The sequence below is a fragment of the Rhipicephalus microplus genome, chromosome X (genome assembly GCF_043290135.1).
Source record: "Rhipicephalus microplus isolate Deutch F79 chromosome X, USDA_Rmic, whole genome shotgun sequence".
In the NCBI taxonomy this organism is placed as follows: Eukaryota; Metazoa; Arthropoda; class Arachnida; order Ixodida; family Ixodidae; genus Rhipicephalus; species Rhipicephalus microplus.
This window is the reverse complement of record NC_134710.1, coordinates 11,433,092-11,454,925: the sequence shown is the minus strand read 5'-3', so window position 1 is coordinate 11,454,925 and position 21,834 is coordinate 11,433,092. Positions and strand designations below refer to the sequence as shown.

The following is a 21,834-nucleotide window of genomic DNA, read 5'->3' as shown; positions in this document are numbered from 1 at the left end:
ATATTTATGTAACTTCTATGTTCATCATACAAATGAAAAAAAATACTTCAAAGGCTGTATACTGCTGTATGTAAACACTCAGTTCACATAATGGTATATTTTAGTGGTCAAATATTATGACGATGTTAATTCATTAACGTGTGGATATTTGCTTGGAATTATGTGTTGCGGCACTCTACAGTTGTCTTCGAAATGGGTGCCTTTCTGTTCAACTGCTATTTGAATAGTACTCTATTCAATTAGGCATGAATTAGGTATCATCACTATTCAATGTGTATTTGTTCAATTCTACATTTCACTATGCACGCCCCTAGTTATTACCAACCTTGCAAAGACAAACGTTCAACTAGAAATGTAACTTCCTCACTAGGCTTAAAGCTGTCAAAATTTTTCATCTTTTATTGGCTTATTCTTTCACACTGTGGTGTGGACACTCAGTGTTGAAAAATGTGCACTCATCGTGTAAGTTGTGCTATGGCTATATGTATAGCCTTAGCACAAGGCTATCTGTATAGCCTTGTGTTTGCTACTAAATGTGCGATGTCGACTTTTGTGCAAGAGGAGTAGCCGGCGCCACGCATTGGCATCAACCTCTCCTTATATACATTTATTTTTTTTTAAAATACGGATCTGCTACTAGCAAGTGACTAGTTGCTGTCTTCCAGTAACGTCAAACTGCCATGAAAAATCACTTAGAGGTCAACAGCCCTCTACCCTTTTCAATTTCACATATTCAGTCATATCTTGAGAACACAGCAGGATATATGCTGCTTCCCTCTTTGTCTCATGGTCACAGTTTTTTTCTTTTTCACCTTGCCATGCTCTTCACTGTCCTGTGTATGTAAGCGTTAACTGGACACACCACCATGATGGAGCACAGGTGTGCGGTCAAGCAGCTGGTACAGTCCAAAGATAGCTCCACAGCTAGGGGAGTAAATCTGAAACTGGCAGTTCAGCAAGTTCTCTTTACTACACTATGTTTGGTGGGACTAGTTTAATAACACTGTTGAACCACTCATTCTTCTCTGCAAGCTCAAGTCTACTGTTTCTGTAGCAGGATACCATGACTGATTATCCCATATAATGTTCAGTATTGTTAAGCAGTTTTTTTTTTTTTTTTCTGCAGGTATCCTAAAGGAGACTGCCCTCTACCGCAACTTGGAGACAGTTACTCAAGGCCGCACATATGTAATATATGGAGACCCCGCCTACCCACTTCGGCCACTGCTCTACAAGCCTTTTGGAGGTGCTTCTTTGCGTCCCCATGAGGTTAACTTCAATAAGCGCATGAGCTCAGTGCGGCAGGCCGTTGAGTGGGGCTTCGGCAGAGTCGTTGCAGACTTTGCCTTCGTTGATTTTTATAAAAGCCAGAAGATGACTCGGCAGAGGGTGGGTCGGATGTACAAAGTTGCAACATTGTTCTTAAACTGCCGTACTTGCATGTATGGCAGCCAAGTGTCTACACATTTTGATGTTACTCCGCCCACCCTCAGAGAATACCTTGTGCCATTTGAGATACCAGCATAGCATACTGACATGAGCATACAATGGATCCTTGTGTGTTGTGCAAGGCAGTTTGCTATTTGTGCGTAGTCGAGTTTTGTTTTTTGCAGCTAGTAGAAGAGAACCAAGACGTTCGGCTCTATTTTAACTGGCTTGTTGATAACCGGGACTTAATTGACTTTCATTCTATTATCATGACAATATCTTGTACAGTCAAACTCCGCTAGAACGAACGCCGCTTCAACGAAAAATTCACTATTCCTCGTCAGCAGTCCATAGGAGTCAAGGCATAAATATTGTCGCCACTACAACCACTTTTTCTTTGATCGTACCGCTTCAATGAAATTTTACGATGCAATTCGAGGCTCAGATACTTATTGGTAATCAGTAAACCCAATCTTTAACATTTCGATGCATATTCAGAACCTGAAAATGCGTCAACGAAGTCTAAAACACATGTTGGCACCACAAGGAACGGGGCTGTTCAGCAAGCATGGGCGCCGCCATTGCTCGATAGCAGCGGTAATGAGACTGCCCTGATAGTACACTCTAGCCCTGCTTTTGCAACTGGTTTGCTTTTGAGCTGCAGACAATCCGAAGCTGAAGCTGCAAAAGGCGCCGCTCCACGATACCCTGCCTCTATCTCAGCGTTGTCGGATACTTTTGATGACGGACAGCTGCTGGTGTTAATGAGTTAATGCAACTGCTTGGTTCGTTCACTAAGGGGATTTCAGGTGTTGTTTCAGTGTGCTTTTGACCATGGCCTCGCTATACATGGGTGAAAAACACGTCGTGTCGCTGCTGGGAAAAAATAGGAAGCAGCGGGCATTTTTTTTTTAAATATTGAAAATAAACATTTCTTTGTTTTACTAGTTCAGATCAGCTATATTTTTTTTTATTTTACTACAACGAAATTTTTTCCATGTCCTGTCAGTTTCGTTGTAGCGGGGTTCGACTGTAGTAGCTTTGATGCTCATGTCATGATTTAAAGATAAAGAGGCTACAAAGTCTGAAAAAAAGAATAACATGAGAGCGCACAATAATTTCTTGTACTTGCAAAAACAGTCTTCTTTAACATTATCACCTTCAAAGTAGTCCCCTTCAGCATTCACACACTTCTCCATACAGTCCTATTATGGCTGGTGTTAGTTTTGCGATGAGGTTTTTGGGAGGCCCCTCAGGAGATTCTTTATTTTGACTGAATCTCTTCAACTGAGCCAATGATAGGTTCTCTTTCAGCAATATTTAATTTTCACAAATAAAAATAAAAACATCAAGCAAAATTAAGCGAATAAAGTGGGTGTGATGCTCTTCTGGCTATTGCACTTATTTCTGATTGTGCTCTTGCCATTAACATATATATAGGTACCAAAATGCTTTGTTTAATCATAGATCATGGACAGTTCTCATTGGCATAGAGCTGTACCGTGTGACGGCAGCACTGCAGTGCCAGAACCCAAAACCTAGTGGCTAAAAAAGGCAATAATAAGACGGCATCAGTGGATGGGTGGACGTGAGTGGGCGCCAGTTTCCGTTGACGTTTTTTCTGCTCAGCATGCACATGTATGGGCATGCCTTTTCCACCCCGATTGTTCTCACCTCCATCATCAACATTCACTAGCAACGATAGAAAAATTGAGGAATATGGAATCGTGGCATAGCAAATCATTCTCAGTTCTGTCCTGAGCTGTAATTCTGCATACAACGCTGGACTGAGCAGTGATGAGGCAGCTGGCAACGCATGTTTGGGCTACTCTGGCTGGTAAGACATACGAACGCTGCGTGATTATTACCTCGCAAAGATCGTAGCTTGAAATTACCAAGTCGACGCTCACAGCTCCATGATAAATCACCCGAAGCAGCATCACAAAAACGCAGAATTCACACGAACGCGCTGTGGACAGAGCAAAACAAAGCACGTGAAGCCGTTGCCAGGCATGATGTCATCGCTGCTCGCTGGAAGTCGCTCAGTGCCTGAGGCATGGCCTACGAGCTTGCTGAACACTACAAAATACTGTCGATGTCTCGTGGCCTTGATTGCGCCATTGAGCCTTTGGACGCTCTTTGCGCTCAAAATAGGAATAGAATCGAATGAACGCCGCATCTCAAGTTTGACATTGGGTGGCACTGCTCCTTTAAAATGCATTGAACAGCTTTTCCTGTAGCAACTACTGCATGAACACTTAATCTCCGGTCACCACAGATCACCCGGAAACATTGGAAATGTTTGGATCTGTAATCGCTGACCTTAGGCCCACAGAATGTTCATCATCTTCCACACTTACTTTCCCCTGAAAGCCACTTACGCCATTCAAACACATGCATGAGACGTTTCATCTCTATAATCCTCACTTACTATTCGACATGTTTTCATAGAAGATTTTTTAAGTTTCACAAGAAACTTGATGTTGAGCCTCAGTACAGTTTTTACGTTACACTTTTTTTTTTTTCAGAGCACAGTTGTATGTGTTCACTTATGGCACTGCATTCACAACTGGTGTGATCGGTGTTAAGCCCAAACTGGCCGCATGGATAGAGGGTGTGTGTGGGATGATGTCAGTAAAACAGTTCTTTTGAATTCCACTCTTTTCCAGGTTCACACTTAGTCTCGTTCTTTTTTTTTTTCGAACCTTTTATATATGAAATACTGCCCAACGTGTACAACCATTTCAAGATATGTGCATTTTTTCAACTATCACAATAAAATTGGATTGCACAGCCAGCTTACAGAGAGGCTTTTTTTTCTATGTGTCAGTTCAAAAACTATAACATTTTATTTTCATTAATGGAATGTTATGTTTTAGAAGTCATCGTGTAAGCACGTCCTCATGTGCAGTTCGCCATCGTTCAGTGTTAGCTGAACGATGTGAATTTAGCAAACAGAAATAAAGCCTGCAACTTGTCGGCACCTCGTCATTCGTTTCCGGTGTTGCGCTGTGCCAGCACTGCTGAACTCGCACTGCACAATTTCTGAACTTTGCATGCACAGTCGTGAACCGATTTCAAGTGGTGCAGGTAAATCGAACAGACCTAGAGCTATTGTGTTTGTTTTAGTTTGTATGGCTACCAAAGAGAGAGTTTCAGAGGTGCACGTTGCAACTTTACTAATGACGATTCCTGTGACAACATGAAATAGCTTGAACGCATACCATTACACACAGCAGCACCAACAATTCATGAATTATAGTGCACAATGTATTATAATATTTATGGAGCTCAGAGAAAGATAGGAGACATGACACACAATATACATGAGGTAGTCGTACCCTGCCGTGGTGGTCTAGTGGCTAAGGTACTCAGCTGCTGCCCCGCAGGTCGCGGATCGAATCCTGGCTGCAGGGGCTGCACTTTCGATGAAGACGAAAATGCTGTAGGTCCGTGTCGAGATATGGGTGCACTTTAAAGAACCGCAGGTGATCGAAATTTTTAGAGCCTTGTACTACAGCGTCTCTCATAATCATGTGGTGGTTTTCGGACGTTAAACTACACATATCATATTAACATAAGGTAGTCGTAACCACTTTCTGTCCCTGACAGTGACTTCTATTGGTTGCAGGTTTTGGAAGTGTCGTTGGAGGGACTTCTTCAATACATAGCAACTTTAAAAAAATGCATACTGACTCGTTTTTAGAAATCAAACTATTGATATTATAGTTTATTCTTTTTTTCCCTGAACGATTTCTTTGATCAACTGAAGTTGAGATGCTTGGTAAGCTGCGTTAGCCCGCCTCTCTTCAAGCACTGCCGCCATTTCCATTCTTCTCATTTCCATTTCAGCTTCTCTTAATCTGACGTTGTCGGCATGCTGCTGGTGTAGCAGCTTCATCTTGTCGTCGTGCTGGCGAATTTTGAGGTCCAGCTTTCTTTTGTCAATCTGGTAGCTGAGGAGGCGCATTTCCAAGTCTTGATTATACCTGGCCTCCAAAAACGCCAGTGTTGCCTCATTTTGGCTTCTCCCTGCTGCAAAAATATGTAAACAAGAAACATTGGACTTGACATACTGAAGTATCTAAGGGGATACTGAATAAAATTTTTGCCACTGTAATTTTCAAGCAAACAGAAAGATTGGCTCCTGAAATCAATTGATACAACCCTCATTAGGCAAAAACTTTGCCTGCCTGGTCAGCCCTTCAGATTTAGGTGGAGACTCACCCCCGCCCCCCAACAGACACATACTGAAATAAAATTCTGCATACACCCTGGTTGCATTGCCGAGATTGTGAAGCATTCCTCACTTGGAAGATACGACAGTGCTTAGCTGCGCGTCAGACAAAGTGACTACATTAATCATCGAAGCTACACACACAAAAAAAAAGGAAGGTGCTTGTGTTAGCATGGTGTCATTAAAGAAAAAAATGGAATTTCTAGATTTGTATTGTTTGTGTGAATAAGTGTTCACTATGAGCGGACGAAAGCAAGAGTTGAACAGCTTTTTATTTTCATGTGTATGGTATATAAATTTATGCACTGCAGCAAATAAAAAATAAAGATCGGGTGTGAGTCAGCGCTCATCTGTGTGCCCAGTGTGTCCCTGTTTTCTTGCACTGTTTTTTCGTTACAGTGCTTGCAAACCAAGTAGCCCCCTGACAAGCATCGACAATCTAGCATCAGCTGAAGAAAACGAGCACTCTTGCTGGGGTCTCAGTACCATATACAGTAAACGCTCGGATTTAGAAACAAAATTTTTGCAAACATCTAAGAATTATGCTTTTAGGAAACCCCATTTGTTTTTCTATCTGTTTTGTGCAAAAATGTTTCGTTTGAACATACCTGAATAGCAAAAATTTCAGCTGAACGAGCTTTATTACTGAAATTCTCATTATATTTCTGAAATCAGTTCAATACATTTTTGTGTTCTACTATGCTGGCAGTGGCAGATTGAAATTCCGTAACTTTAACCAGCTCTACAATCCCTTAGAAAGTGGCAAGGCTTTATGTCTCAGCAACAAGCTATGCGACAGAAAGTGCACCAAACATTAACTCTCTGGACAGCCTTGCGACTTCTATAGTGAATAAGTTATACATGATCTACTTAATAAGCTAAGGCTGCTTTATGCTGCTGAATAATATGCCCATAAGATATGAAATATTACTCTGGACTTCAAAGATTGACTGTTGCATCCATATTTGTACTTGAGCTCAAAACCACACTGTAGTAAAGTCAAAGTTGGTGCTGTGATTGCACAATGGCACACATTACTTCGCTGTGATGAAATGAATTCTTTACTGGGTGAAATCATGGCAAATGAGCCCTTTAAGCTCTAGGTTCATTTGGATAGAGCAAAAACTTTGTTATGTACCTCTTAGTGGTGTGCGTCGTCGAGGGGTCTGTTCTGCTGATGAAGCCAGTTGTGCTCGTGCACTGCCTCTAGGCAGTGGCTGTGGCACATTTGTTGAAAGCTCTGAAAATGCACAAGATTGTCACGTTTATTGCTTTATGTCTACTGCCGCTGAAAATGTGCGCTTCAGACACTAACTGAAATTGATTTGTCACGTGAATTTTAATTGTAACCACAAAATCAGCCTATGTTTGGGGAGTCCAGTATTGCTCATTGCATAAACCACAGCTTGCTTGATGACACGTAGTGTTGGAAGTGCTGCTTCAATTGCTCCAAACTGCTCCAACAGAGAAATGCTGCTCCGAAGTGTATTCTTTGTTACAAATTGCTTGAAACCTGCTCTGAGATGACACTGAGTATGAGAATGCTGAATTTTTACTGTTTGACCGACACACAAGTCTTAAAGAAACTAAAAAGAATCTGCCTACTACCATCCCAGTGTGTTACTAGTGTGCAGCATTATTGGCTCTGATCTCAAAAGTGCGACAAGAATTGGCATATGAAGCATACAGCTCCTAGGTTTTTTTTTTTTTTCTCAGCTAGACATGCAGGCTACTATGGTGAAATTTGAAAATAAGCAGGACTGCTTTTATCTGATGCCGATTATCTACTGCTTATTTGGCAACAGTTATATGGGACTGTGGTTACTTCTAAAATGTGGTGCTCAGCTTTTCCAGTTTGATATCATATCTGCCACACATGGTAGTATTTTATATTGCAGCTTATTGCACAGCATATTTTGGACAATCTGATATTGTATGATACATTTAATTTATAATGACTGTTGTCTGTTAAATATGTTTAATCAGAAATAATACTTTCGAGCTTATTCGACAATGCTCCGAACTCGTACTAATGTATGGCAAATTTAATATCTTCTAAAACACCGATAGCTGCTCTGAACTACCATTTTTTTCTGCTCTAAAGTATGCTCCAAAAAGTAAAAATGCACTTCCATCACTGGACATCTGATAATAATGGAAGTGTCTAAAAGATTCCTGTAAAATATGTCCAAATGGCATCAAATATTTGTGTCTCTGTATGGCCTCACATTATGGCACATCGAATATAATTTCTGCACAAGCTGACAAAAAGTATCCATATGTCAACAGGCAGTCATGTTTCATGAATTGTATTATGAATCATTAAATGCTGATAATCATACTGGCAGCAGTGGCATGCTCATTGCAAATACTGCCTGTTTTCTTTATAAGAGAAAAAACAAAACATAAAACAAGCTTAGTTGTTGAACTGCCTAATCCAAGGTTGTAGGTTGAATTCTCGGCCGCTGTGGCTTCATTTCAGTGTGTGCGAAATGCAATGGCATTCGTGCACTTAACTGAGGTTGACATAAAAGAACTGAAAGTCGTAAAGATTAATGCCGAGTACATACATTACAACACACCTCATACTCATGTTGTGGGTTTTGCAAGCGAAATCCCACAAATTGTAGCTATTTAAAACATAAACAGGGATATAAAGTTAACAAAATGATGTACCTCGCAATGGTGTGCGGTTATGAGTGGCTTGGGAAGGCCCATCCGCACTTGTTGCTGGCGTGTGGCTTGCCTGATTGGCCGTGCCAGGTGTTAGCTGAGGCTCTGAAAAAATTGACCCCATCATTGTCACATACGGGACTCTTCAAAGTGATGACATAATTTTAAGTAAGCCTTTAATTGGCTTGTTACACTAGGCAACATTACGAAAAGCAACACATTTACACCAGTATACTTGCCCAAGTATTCATCATGCTATCAGCTGTGCTCACAACCAAAAAAAAAATCGGTAAATTTTACGTGGCACATGAAAACCCACTAATAATTGCTATTAAAAACATAACAAGGAAACAACAATAATAATATACCTGGTGATGGTGTATGGCTGCCACGAACTTCTGTTGAGGGCCCATCAACAGTTGTTGCTGGCGTGTGGGTCCGCTCATCAGCCATGCCAGCTGCGCTCATGTTGGGAGCTAGAAAAATTGACCCCATTATGGGCACACATGTGATTCTTCAAAGTAATGACATAATTTCAAGTAAACCTTTAGTGGCTCATTGCATTAAGCAGGGTGACACGAAGCAACAAAACACCTGCACCAGTCGGATTGCTGAAGTATTAATTAAACAACGTAGGAAAAAATATTCACCATTCTAGCGGTTGCCACTGGTGTCTGGGGAAGTTATCACAACAGAGAGCGAGGACATTTATTCATTAAATATATCCATTCAGTGTTATGAGATGGTATGGCTGCATATGCTCAATCAACAACAGCGAATACAAAACAGTGTTATGCGGTAAGCTATATAGATGATAAGAACAATGCAGAAGATGTGGCAGATTATCACGCTGTCCACATGCTCAGGAACACTGCTGTGCAAAATAAGTGAAGGCAGTTTTATCTAACAACGGCTTTCACAGGTTTTCAAGAGTATGCTGGCAAAAATGTATATAAGTGCCTCACCAATTCTTTGTTATAGTGAATTATGTTAAAACTCGAATATTTTTACATACATTGTGCCTCAGCTGATAAGGGCCAGTCAAAATGGCAGCGGGTGTCTCGATCGTCCACATCATTTGCTGTACCTTCCTCCTCCCTTGCATACATGCTACGCAGCAGTGAAGCCGCTGGGGTCACTGCGTCACCTTGTACAGATGAAAAATATTAAAACACATGAAATCAAAAACCAGTGCCTCTTTAGTGATGTTAGTTACACAAGTTCCCTAACATTTCACCCTAAAATAGGTGCATATTTGCTTTCAATCAGGCTGAACAACACGAGTGACCCTAAACGCTAGAAAGCATTGTTGCAGCACATCATTTGTAAATTTGTGAATGCAGTTACTTGATGGGACCGACAACCAGTAGGAATGTGACTACATCCAAGCAGAAATAAAAAACAAACATGAAAATAGTGACAGATTACAGCAGCCTTTTCGCATTGTAAGTAGGACTTATATTTTGAATATTTTTTTAAAAGCAACCAAAAACAGGTATGTCCAACAGCCCAGAAGAAGCCCCTCGCAGCTAGATTCCCGAGTCTATTGCTGCTGTATGCAGTTGCATATTCCCATGCTGTCATGCATGCCATCGTCAAAATTACAGCGCGTATAACAAAGCCTGCTCTATTCTGTGTTTTATTTACTAGGTAAAAGGAGTTGCACGGTGAGAAGCGGTGCTGCCTTTTGAGCAGCCAGTACACCTTGTTAAGCTGCTGCGTAAGCGCATACAGTGTGCACATGCACAGTGTACTGCCTTGCTCGGACACGAACCACTATTGCGCTCACTGTTTGAGGCATGTGTTGTCACGTGCATCTCCAACCGCAAATTCACTGGTGATAGAAACAAATTATTACAAATGTTTCACAGCATTTTACTTGTTACTATTCTGTGATTAGACACTCTGACTATTAAGCTTTTCATTGTGCTAAAAAATAGGTGCCATAACAATAGGTTGTTGTTCCCTTTGAGGTAGTTAAGAAGACGGATTATCAGATAATTGAGGAGCATTCGTAGCGACCGCAATAACAGTGTCATCGTGGAATTCACTCCAAAAACTTTATCAGGTGAAAATAGCAATTATCTCGTGCATATCAACTGGAAATGAAAACTTTCAGAAAGTCGCACATTGACAGATTTAAGTGTGAATAATAATGATAACATAAATGTATCATATGGGTCAACCAATACAGAGTATATTTGGCCTCGAATTGTGCAAGTTAATTTGATTGAACAATGCAGATGAGTGCCAATGTTTCAGAGCTTCCTTCTCCACGCCTTATGAAACGAGAAAAAGAAAAAAAGGGTGGGGGGTGGGGGTATTGTAGCGAGGTTCTTACCAGAATGATTGCTTGTCTCCGCTGTTGATTCAGCAGCATAGCACTCCAGCGCGGCGATGTGGCGGTCGTCCCAACTGGCCTGCGCGGCAGGTCTGACCCGCTTCGCAGTGGACCCCGACGCAGACTCTGACGCGGTCTCTGATGCGGAAGCTGGAGCGTTTTTCGCACGGTGCTTCCGAACAGCCGACCGTGGTGGCCGATACGAATATTCGGCGGCGAGATCAGCCACGTGCTGCAGAAGTACGCCGATTGCAGCGTATTCTTCTTCTGTTCCCGATCTAGTCAAGCAAACAATCACGTTTACACAAAGTTTGGCCACAACGTGGTGGCTTGAAGATAACGTGAAATATATGGTCTACTTACTTTTTTCTGTTTTTCGCGTCATTCCGTATGAAGTGGGCCAGGAGAAGGTCGACGCGCTCTTTAACACTTCGTGAATTAAGTGTTCGCCGCAGCAGCATTGCCACTCTCTCGGCGATAGTGTGCCACCGAGAAGCATTTTCGTACGGGTTCAACGCAAGAACTTCTTGGAGTATTATTTTATCATCTGCATGCGAGTAGCGTGTACGCGGCGCCATCCTGGTAGCAGGCCTCGAAGTAGCCATCTTGTTCTTTTACGTTTCTGTCAGGCTCGACTTGACTCGGCTCAAAGGAAAGGGAAGCCGGTAATGGCAACCTTGGAAGCATCTCGGGCGTTTGGGCGTTTGAGCGTGTCCGGTAAACGCCCGTAATGCACGCGCATGCGCAGTTCAGACCCGGTAAACCGGTATCCGCAAACTTTTTTTCCGTATAGCGGTGCGCCGGACAGACTAAAATCCTCTATTGAAGAGTAGGGGCGAGAGGACGGCACCTTGCGGGGTTCCTCTTGTGCCTAGCCTAAACTTTTGACCGCGCACTTCACCCAGTTGGATGGTGGCCGTTCTTTCTCTGAGAAAGTCGGAAATGTAGGCAAACGTTCTTTCGCCTACGTTCAACTGGGATAAGCTGTTTAAGATGGCCTGATGCGCGACATTGTCGGACTATACTGACGTCCAGGCCCAGTATAGTCCGAGTGGCTCGTACTGGGCCTGGGTCAAGAATGTCTTGTTGCAGTTGAAGCATTAGATCTTGTGTTGATAGACACTCTCTGAAGTCGATTTGGGTGTCAGGTAGCAGATGCTCTTTTTCAATGTAATTGTTGAGTCGGATTAATATGATATGCTCCATGACCTTGCCTAAGCAGGAGGTGAGAGAAATCGGTCGAAGGTTTCCCAATTCCAACTTCTTGCCCGGTTTCAGAATAAAAATGACGGTAGCATGTTTCCAGCTAGGCGGAACTTTTCCATCAGCCCAGTAAGTGTTGAATAGTTTAGTGATCTGGCTGATTGAGTGGTCATCTAAATTTCGGAGCATTTTGTTGGTTATTCTGTCTTCCCCCGCTGCGGCAGTGGTTTTTATCTGGTTAAGAACTGCTCTAACTTCAGGTTTGTCTATGTCGCTATCTAAAGCTGGATTGATTTCTCCTTCATATTTAGCCGGTGTGGGCATGTCCGTGTTGGTGTTGAAGTATTTGCTTTGCAGTTCCCCTATTAGGTCATTCTCCCCAGGATAGGAATGGATTAGTTTCTGCAGGTTCGTACTTGCGTTAGATTTCGTTTGTTCGGGATCTATCAGATGTCTGAGTATAAACCAGGAGTTTTTGTTAGCTAATTGGTCATTGAGCCGGTCACACATTTGGTGCCAGTGTTCTCGACTCAACGCTTGTGTATAATTCTCTACTTCTTTGTCGATTTGAGCTATCTTCTTTCGTAAGGTTCTGTTGTGTTTTTGTGACATCCATCTCTTCTGAATACTGTCCCTAGCCTCCCACAGGTGTATAAGCCGTGAGTCAGGGGCCGGGTCATCCTCCTCGATCTCGGCTTCAGTGGTGGCCCTGTTCGCGTCTTGGATTAGAGTGGATGTTCATTCTTCCAAGTTTGTGAGTTCTGTGGGTTCTCTCCCATTTCTAATGTATCTGAAAGTATCCCAATTAGTATGTTTCACTCTGAATTTCCCTTTTTTTATTTTACTGAGTGGGAATGTGGTGGCTATGATGTAATGATCGCTGCCTGCATTAGTTACTGTGTTTTCCCATTTGGCGAATTCAATGTTTTTGATGAATGTTAGATCAGGTGATGTGTTTCGATAGATGCTGTTACCCACTCGGGTAAGGCGCTCGGGGTCTGTGAGGAGGGTTAAGCCCAGCTCTAGTGAGGTTGTCCTTTGGCTGGTCCCCTTCTTGTCACAAGACTTATAGCCCCATGCCTGATGGTGAGCATTGAAGTCACCTACTATGGTTAGAGGTGAGCTTCTGGCATGTTTCTGCGCCTTTACAATAAGCTTAGAGGCGACGATGCCTCTGTTCTTTGGTGGATGATATGCGTTTAGGATGTACAGGGTGGGGTAAGTTTTCTTCTTGGGGAGGATTTCTACAAAGTTATAGGCTATACCCTCGATTGCGAGAGCTATCGCGTTAGCGGTGAGGTTTCTATGTATCATGAGTGCCGTGGAGGGATTAAAGCCTTCCGCCACTGTCGTGTTGAAGGTTGTGTAGCCAACAAGCTTGGCGTTTACGCCAGTTTTTTGTAGCGCAATAACACCAGGTTTGACTGTAGAATGATGGATCCTATATTCGAGATCACGTCGTTTAGCTCGGAACCCTCTGCAGTTCCATTGCTAGATCAAAATTTGGTCGTTGGCCATCATGAATGCTTAGGAGTTTCTGCACGTGGTCCGTGTATTCTGATTGGGCCTCCCGCTGGGGGTCGTTGATCTAAGCTAGTATTGTTGTTAGGTCCCTCGCCTCTAACTAGGAGTGGTAATTGTGCAACAGGGCTTTGGTGTTGTTGCTGCTGTTGTGTCAGAGCGCCTGTGTTAGCTACTTTGAGCTGATTAGGACCTGCCAGCATGTTTTTTATCGCAGCTTCGATTCTGGTGAGGCGAGCCTCAGTAGATGCCTGAAACTCAGCCTGTTTGGCTTCTAGCTCCTTGAAGCGCGCGTTTATTGCAGTTTCTAGCTTGGCTATTCTGAGTGTCGAGTTTTTTACTTTTTTTCGTTTTTTTTCTGTGGCAATTTCTCGCACTGGGCTAGAAGCTCTGTGCTCAGTCAGTCAGTCAAAGAACTTAATTCGGTTCTGAGAAGATGAGAATGCCCACGTCAGGGGGTACCGTCTGGGGGCCCCGCCCGCGATGGCACCGGGAGGTTAAAGCTCTCGGCGACTTCGCGGGCTCTCTGGACAGCCCTTAGCTGCTGGTCCTTTGCGGAGCTGGTGATAAGCTGGAGCCAGTCTTCCTCAGTGGAGGGAGACCTTGAGCCCCCGTGCAAGTCGTGACACTGCCACAGCATGTGCTGGAGGGTGCACCTCGGATGACCACAGCGCTGACAGCGTGGGTCTATTCCGTCTACAAATTTTGACCAAATAAATGGACATGGATACGTGTTTGTTTGTAACATTCGCAGGGTGATTGCCTGTGGTCTGTTTAGATGTGAATGTGGAAGCGGGAACTTCCTACGCCCTAGCTGATAGTGCTTACAGACCTCGTTGAAAGTGAGAAGAGGGTCCCTTTGCCACTGCCCTCCCTCAGCCTCCGAGTGCCCACTTCCGGCGCGGTGTGTGAGACCTCGCGCCTGGGAGTGTGCAAGTTCGTTGGCGTTTGGGATGGTTTCGTGAGCATCACTGCCCACATGACCGGGGAACCAAATTATATGCTTTTTGCCTGTCCAAGATGCAGCAGAGAGAACGCGCGCGGCTTCTGTGCACACCGAGCCTTTCATAAATGCTCTAGTGGCGGCTCGCGAGTCCGTGTAAATAGTAGAACGGTTCGTTGTGGTCATGGCGTTGGCCACTGCCACCTGTTCGGCTTTGTCGGCATCCGAATTTTTGAGTGTAAGTAATGTTAGCAGCTCTCCCCGTAACGACATAGCCGCTGAAACAAAGTGATTGGAAGCTGCGTATTGCGCTGCGTCAACGAAGGCGACATTGTCCTCAATCGTAGCCGCTGTTTGAAGAAGGGCTCTGGCCCTTGCTTTGCGTCTGCCGCAGTTGTATTGGGGGTGCATGTTTCTAGGTATCTGAGATACTGTATACATTTCCCTGACTTTGATAGGGAGTGCGCACTCCCTCTGCCTGGCAATGGGAGACCGTATACCAACATGCGCTAGTAACTGTCTGCCAGCCTCCGTGGAAGCCAGTCTTGCAATTTGGGCGACCTGTTGTGCCTCTACTATTTCGCTGAAGGTGTTGTGGACACCCAGCGCCAATAGATGTTCTGTACCGGTGCTCTGTGGGAGACCCAGTACCTTTTTTATGTTCTTGCGAATTATTGATTCTATTCGGGCTTCATCCCTCCTGCTCCACTTGTGGGCCAGGACGATGTAGTTGATGTGGCTCATTAGGAAGGCGTGAAAGAGTCTATGAAGGTTCTCCTCGGATAACCCCCCTTGTTTGTTGGCCACCCCCGTGATTAATTTTGTCATGGAATCGGCTTTGGCTGTGATGCGTTCTAACGTGTAGGCGTTACTGTCATCCTCCTCCAGGAACGTATCGAAGATTCTAACTTTCTTTACGATCGGAATAATAGAGCCGTTCGTTGTGGTGATCAAGATATCGGGGAAACTTCCTTTCTTTGCACCGATTGTTGGCTGGTAAAGAAGCAGTTCCGATTTATTAGCCGACAAGCAGAGTCCTGCCTTGTGAAGAAAATCTTCGACAACCCTGATCGCTGTTTGTAATCGCTCTTCAATTTGCCCATCACTACCTACCTCGCACCAGACGGTGATGTCATCAGCGTAGAAGGCGTGACCGAGACTTTCAATCTCGGCCAGACTGTGGGAAAGTGCTCTCAGCGATAAGTTAAATAGAAATGGGGATAGCACTGCCCCTTGTGGAGTGCCTCTGGGTCCAAGATCAAACGTCTTCGAGCCGAGAGATCCTAGGCGAATGGTAGCTTTTTTATTCTTAAGAAATGAGCTGATGTAGTTGTAAAAATGTTTTCCTAGACCCGCTTCTTTAATGAAATGGAAGTATGTGAGAGTGTTTGACCTTGTCGAAGGCCTTTTCCAGGTCAAGTGCCAAAACAGCCCTGGTGTCTCTGGAGACCCTGTCAATGATCTTGTGTTTTAAAAGCAACATTACATCCTGCGTTGATATGGACGGCCTGAATCCAATTAGATTAAACGGAAAGAGATTCCTTTCCTCAGCAAATTTAGTGGCCCACTTGAGGATAACGTGCTCGGCGACCTTCCCTACACATGAAGTGAGAGACATCGGCCGGAGCGAGCCAAGCTCCAGGGGTTTCCCCGGCTTCGGAATGAGGATGATGGTCGCGTCGCCCCACTCTATTGAAACCTCGCCGGTCTCCCACACCTCGTTGATTTTATTCGTTAGAAGCTCGACATCCTCGTCAGGTAAATTCTTTAAGAGTTTGTTACTGATCCCATTGGGACCCGGAGCTGATCTGCCGTTGAGCTCATATAGAACCTCTCGTACCTCTGCGCACGTGAAGGGGGAAGCAAGAGGGTCTGTTCCGTTTTCTGGCAAAGCAGGAGGGTAGTCATTGTGTGAGGAGGGTTCTGTGCAAAGATATCTCGAGGCGAGCTCATCGATAATTTGTGTCTCTGTCAGACCAGAGTTCTTTAGGTTGTGAATAAGTCTGTCAATTGTAAGCTGCTGATTGGTTTTGGATATTTTATCTCCCAGTAGATGTTTGAGGAGGTTTCACTTCGCACGACTCCTCATTTGCCCGTCGACGGCATTGCATACTTCGTCCCATTGCTGTCTAGGTAGCGTTTCACTATGCTCATCGATCTGCCTATGAAGTTCAGCAATTTTTTTTCGTAGGCGTTGGTTTAGTTTCTGCGTTTTCCATTGAGCCTGCAGCGAGTTTTTAGCCTCCAGAAGGTGGGCTAATCGACTGTCCATGCGCTCTATCTCCCTTTCTGTCTTCACTTCCTTTCTGAAAGCAGCAACGTCGTCTTTGAGGCGAGTGATTAATTCGTTTAACGAGTTGTATTTATTCTTGTCTTGCTTTCTGATAGCTCTAAAAAGGTCCCAATCTGTGATGTGAAATTTTCTGAGTGGTGGTGACGAGCTTCTTATCGCGAGGCTGGTAATGTAGTGATCACTACTAAGATTCTCTTGTAAGTTAGTCCATATGGGTTCCTCTGCATTACTAACCGTGGTCAAATCTGGTGTGGTATCCCTGCTGACCGAATTGCCTATTCTGGTGGGGTATCATGGATCGGTGGTGAATGTGAGACCACAAGCTATGATCTGTGCTGCGAGGGCTTTGCCTTTTGCGGTATCCTTGATATAGTCCCCATCTTGATGATGTGTGTTAAGGTCCCCTGCTATGATGAGCGTTCGATCACCTGCAATTTTACACGCTTTGTGGAAAAGAGCATGGAACGTCTCTTTTCTGTCGGCTGGTGAGGTGTAAATGTTTAAAATAAAAACGGATTGCTTAAGTTTAGCGTTCGGGATGAGCTCGATCATGATGTGTTCAATTTTTAAGTCCGGCCTAACGTCATGACGTAAATAGGCGAGATGCTTTTAGACGAGTGTCGCTACACCTCTCTTGCCCTCCTTGAAATACGCTTCTGCGCGATAGTGACGAAGAGCGATGGCATCAGTGAGCGTTTCCTGGAGGAGGATTACTGATGGCCTTTCGGTAGCAAAGCTAAGAAAGTGTTGCAGTACTGCTTTCCTTTTGCGAAAGCTGGCGCAATTCCATTGCCAGATTACTAGAATGCTTGCGTTAGCCATTTTACTGACTCGATGGGGGTGTACCCAGCAGTGCGTGCTGCCTGTATGATTATAAAATTTGAAGCCTCGCGGTGTGCTAGGTCAGTTGGAGCCTGATAGGAGTAATTTCAGCAATAACGTCATTTCTTAGCTTTTCAAGCAGTGTTTGGATGCTTGAGACGTTAAGCGCCTCCTCGTCCATGGGCTCAGGGCCTGCCCTGCGTTTCGCCCCTCTGTTGACAGACGCTGTGGCTGCAGTAGCTTGATCGCTAGACACGCGCTCTCGCTGCTGCATTTCTTGCAAGATCGACCTAATATCAGCTAATTCCTGTCGAAGAGCCGCATTCTCGCGCTCTAGTGATTGTATTTTTTCTCGCGTTTGCTGTGACAGTTGCCCTCGTTGCGCGGGGGCATGGGCCTCACCTGTTCCGGCTACCTTGTCCGCCCAGGTAGGTTGTGAGTTGAAGCCACCCCGGGAATTCCGAGAGCGTTCCGTGGCGGCGTTCCTTGGAGCAGCCGCAGCTGGTGTCTTTGTAAGGGTGGCGATTTTCCGGTCTCCGGCGTTGCTCGTAGCATTCTTCGTCTTGTGACCGCCTTTCCTTCTCTTTCTACGTCGCCTTCTTACAACGTAGGAAACATTGTATCTGTTTTTGCAGGTACGGTCACCGGTGAGATGAGCGTCTCCGCATAGGGCGCACTTCGGTTGCACACATTCGTGTCCGGTTGCAAGGATCGAAGTCCCACACTTTCCACACACTTTTGCAGTCGGTCTAGGGCAGACATCGTTCCTGTGGCCGATTCGGCCGCAGTTACGGCAAGTGTCGATTTGCCTTTTGTACAGTGTACAGCGTAGCATATTGGGGCCGCAGTGAACATAGTTGGGCACTTTCATGCCGTTGAACAGTACAATCATTGTAGCGGTCTCCTTTATGCGCCTGACTCCGAGCACCATTGGGTTTCTGGGTGTGACAAAAAGGCTTTGCAGCGCAGCTTCGTCCAGATTGGTGTCGATGCCTCTGACCACACCTCTACAGGTATTTCCCCGAGGTGTAATGTAAGTGGAGATAGAGTGCTTTTTATCTGCCAAGAATATTTTCTGCACTTTGCAGTATGCATTGGCATTCGATTCAGAGGGTGTGCTTATAACGAAGATATTCCGCATGGCGTTCGCACACATGATATCCTCTTCGGCTGCCGCTGGGGGCAGCCTGGCAGCCATTAAAATGGCTTGCGTGACCTTCAACTGACTGCGTGTTCGCACGTCCAGCCCTCCCCCCTGGCGGACGACCACTCGAAAGTGCCATGTGGGCAGGCGCGGTAGCCTGGAGGCTGCGGCAATCTTTTTCAGCTGGCTGGTTTTAGCGGGGCCAACGTGGGCTCCGGTTTGCCTAGCCGAGTGCGTCTCGTGCTTGAAGCGGGTTTTGACCGCATTCCGCTTTCTGTGGGCGGTAATCCAGCCGTTGGACTCGGCTTCCTCTTTGGAGATTTGCTCTCCTTCTATCATAGCCTCTTGAGGCATGGCCTCCTCGGGGGTCGGCCGAACAAGCGGCCGCGCGATCCGCGTTTCCGCGCTGCGGCGCCGATGCCGTGTATACGCACAAATAGGCCTAACCTTTGGTGTCGGGGAAAGGACCCACAAAAGAGGTTCCAGTGGACCTACTGTGATTAATGGGGTATCCAGGTGTTCCTTGAAACTTCCCGAGTTGCTCCAGTAGAAACCTCGGAGGGAAAGCACATCGGACTTAGTTTAACAACGTCGGTTGGCGGAGCCGATGCAGACGCGTCCGCAAGCCACGCCACCACCTAGCATCACTCGCTCTGCGCTTTTTTCCTCTAATTCTGTCAGTTTCCATGTTAGTTACCTCACTGTGAGCGCACGCCATTTGTTCCTCAGCCGCGGGTGGGGTACAGGTCGAATCGGAATTGTTTTTCAGTTGCCTGATCTGTTCGTTGGCCGGAGCCAACTGTTGCTGTAAAGAGTTTACCAGCTCTGTCAGTTCCCTCACCTGATTGTCTTGAGGTCTGGCCGGTGGCTGCGTCCTTGATCTTGAACTGGATCTGGAATGGCCGCCTCTAGTCCGGGATGTTGACCGGTTCCTGGTCTTGCCCCCTTGTTTGGTGTTGGATGCTGGCTGAGTAGTTGCCGCTTTGCTGGTTTGCTCTGGCTCGTCGGTACTCCAACCTACGCTCTTTGGTGGGCCGTTGCTCCAGGCGCTGTTGTTGTGCATTGCTGGCATAGAAGCGGATGTCTTCTGACTGGGACTACAGCTCTTCTGCGCAGAGATGAAAGAATTTCTGTTCCTGTTCTTGCTTCTTTTTCGCGACCTCGATCTGGATCGACGCCCTGTTGATTTTGATCTTCCTCCCTCATTGGTGCTAGAGGACATTGATGTCTTCTTGCTGCTATTAGATTTGACAGGTGTGAAGCGTAGCTTGCAGCTCCTGCTGCCAGTGGGATGTTCGCCAAGGCAGACTACACACTGTGGTGTACATGTTGGCTGTTCTCCCAGTGGCGGTGGGGGATGTTCTCCCCCGTATCTTCGGCATTTTGGTATTCCAGGGCCGGGCAGCGGGCACACATCTGTGCGGTGCCCAAGCTTCCTGCAGTTGAAGCAGGCCTCAGGTCTTTCCCTTAAGGGATGCACTTCTAAGGTGAAACACCTGAAGCAGATCGTGGCAGGAAGCTTGTGTTCGGCGAAGGTGATGACCAAGTGTTTTGATTAGCCCAGTCTCCTGGCATTTACTATGGGGATGTCAGGGTTTTTCTTCATGAGTTGTGCTTGAAGATCGTGGTCTGTTTCGTCTGTGTAGGCCTTGTAAACTACTCCACGGATGGAGTCATCCGGTGCTGGTACGAAAGTGGCCACTGGCAAGTTCATATTGTACCTCTGATTTCTGAGCACTTCCAGTGAGCAGTAGGCTTCTGCCCTGATTCTGTAGGGTGTACTGACTGTAAGGGTATTTTTAATAGGGTGAATTCTTATTTGGTCTTCTTCTTCTGCTCGGGCCGGGTCGACCTTGGCAGTATTTTGGATGGCTTTCATCAGCGTAGCGAGGCCAATGTTCGACAGGTTGATTGGGTGTCTGGGTCGAATTACAATTTTGTAATGTTCGCTTGGCAGCCTCGGCATGGGCCTCCGGCGTGGAAGCTGCGGCGGGTGCACTGCTTGCACGACGAGTGCCGGGGTACTGGCGTGTTCAGGCATTGCCTTTGAGGGCTTCGGCACAGCCGTTCCGTACTTGTGCTGCAGATCTAGGGGGTCTAAGCCACCCTGCGTCGTTTTTTGTGTGCATCGTTTTCGGTGCGTGGTTTTTGGTGTGTGGTTGAGGTGCAGATCGACATGCAGCACGCGCTGGTCGTGACGGAAAATCGACGACGGTTGTCTAGTGAAAGTCAAGACCACAAGAATACATGAGCACTTGCCGCTACGAAGCAATGAACGCCGCCAGGGTATAAGGGAAACTCGAATAACTGCGGCTGACTACGACGTCTTCTCGACGATATCTAGGCCGAAGACCGCGGATGTTCCGATTGATGTCAAGCGAACGACAGCCGCGCCGACCTCTGAAGACTTCACCCTGTCGAAACCGAAACAAGCTACGGCCGCCATACATCGCTGGCGCGACTCGGGCGTCGTCCAAGGTTTCTGCCATTCATAACCGCCAGGAACACCGAGACCACCGGGACTCCGTGGAAGACCCGAAATGTACCGACCGAAGTCGACGCTCCAGAGGACTCAGTGGAAGACCCGAAGAGTACCGACTGAAGTCGACACTCTCGGGGCATCCGTGGAAGACCCTAAGTGTACCGAACAAAGTCGACGCTCTCGAGGACTCCGGGGAAGGCACGTAGAGTACCTACCGAAGTCGATGCTCTAGAGGACTCCGTGGAAGACCCCAGGAGTACCGACCGAGGTCGATACTCCAGAGGACTCCAGGGAAGGCCCGAAGAGTACCGACCGAAGTCAATGCTCCAGAAGACTCCTTGGAAGGCCCGAAAAATAGCGACCAAAATCGACGCTCTGGAGGACTCCGGGGAAGGCCCGGAGAGTACCGACCGAAGTCGATGCTCCAGAGGACTGCGTGGAAGACCGGATGGGCACGAGCCGATGTAGACGCTCCGTATGGACCACATGGAACCATCTACGAACGATGCCATCATCTGCGCACGATGTCCGCGATTTCGAAGCAGGGCGTTCGCTCTCGTGGTTCCAAACGTTCTTGTGGAGCGAGGTTCGGTGATACGCTTGCGGTGACCTCGCTCGCTTTCCTCCTCGAGTATCCGCGTGCTATTCGGGACCTCCGGCACCGTACCACCCGAACGTCGCGTGAAATGTCGCCGCCGAGTCGACTGCGGTGCGGTACATCTTATTCCACGGTTAGCTGTATGGCGC

At 46.1% G+C, this 21,834-nt stretch overlaps 3 protein-coding genes across 12 annotated transcripts in view; 1 reads left to right on the top strand and 2 right to left on the bottom strand.

The window, feature by feature from the left end:
- Positions 1-21,834, top strand: part of LOC142777433 (uncharacterized) — a 175,042-nt gene that overhangs the window by 15,222 nt on the left and 137,986 nt on the right. Inside the window, exon 5 of one of the 10 annotated variants that reach the window (XM_075881830.1) lies at positions 1,127-4,230. The exons of the other annotated variants lie outside the window; for them this stretch is intronic. Coding sequence (XP_075737945.1) covers positions 1,127-1,527 — 401 coding nt within the window. The 3' untranslated portion in view covers positions 1,528-4,230. Of the gene's footprint in view, positions 1-1,126; positions 4,231-21,834 lie in introns of those variants that run through there. 10 annotated transcript variants of the gene reach the window in all.
- Pi4KIIalpha (phosphatidylinositol 4-kinase II alpha) overlaps positions 1-21,834 on the bottom strand; it is a 310,849-nt gene that overhangs the window by 164,065 nt on the left and 124,950 nt on the right. The gene's annotated exons all lie outside the window — the stretch shown is intronic.
- On the bottom strand, positions 5,159-11,312 carry LOC142761698 (uncharacterized). Its single transcript, XM_075881826.1, has 7 exons — positions 11,043-11,312; positions 10,680-10,957; positions 9,354-9,485; positions 8,707-8,814; positions 8,342-8,443; positions 6,804-6,905; positions 5,159-5,463 (listed from the first exon to the last, which is right to left on the bottom strand). The coding sequence occupies exons 1-7, from the start codon at positions 11,282-11,284 to the stop codon at positions 5,159-5,161; spliced, it is 1,269 nt and encodes a 422-aa protein (XP_075737941.1). The 5' UTR covers positions 11,285-11,312.

Coding starts and splice junctions, on each gene's coding strand:
- LOC142761698 (XM_075881826.1), bottom strand. CDS start 11,284: ATGGCTACTTCGAGGCCTGCTACCAGGATGGCGCCGCGTACACGCTAC. Junction 10,958..11,042: donor GACGCGAAAAACAGAAAAAA/GTAAGTAGACCA, acceptor TTGCTTGACTAG/ATCGGGAACAGAAGAAGAAT. Junction 8,444..8,706: donor CAGCCATACACCATCACCAG/GTATATTATTAT, acceptor CAATTTTTTCAG/AGCCTCAGCTAACACCTGGC.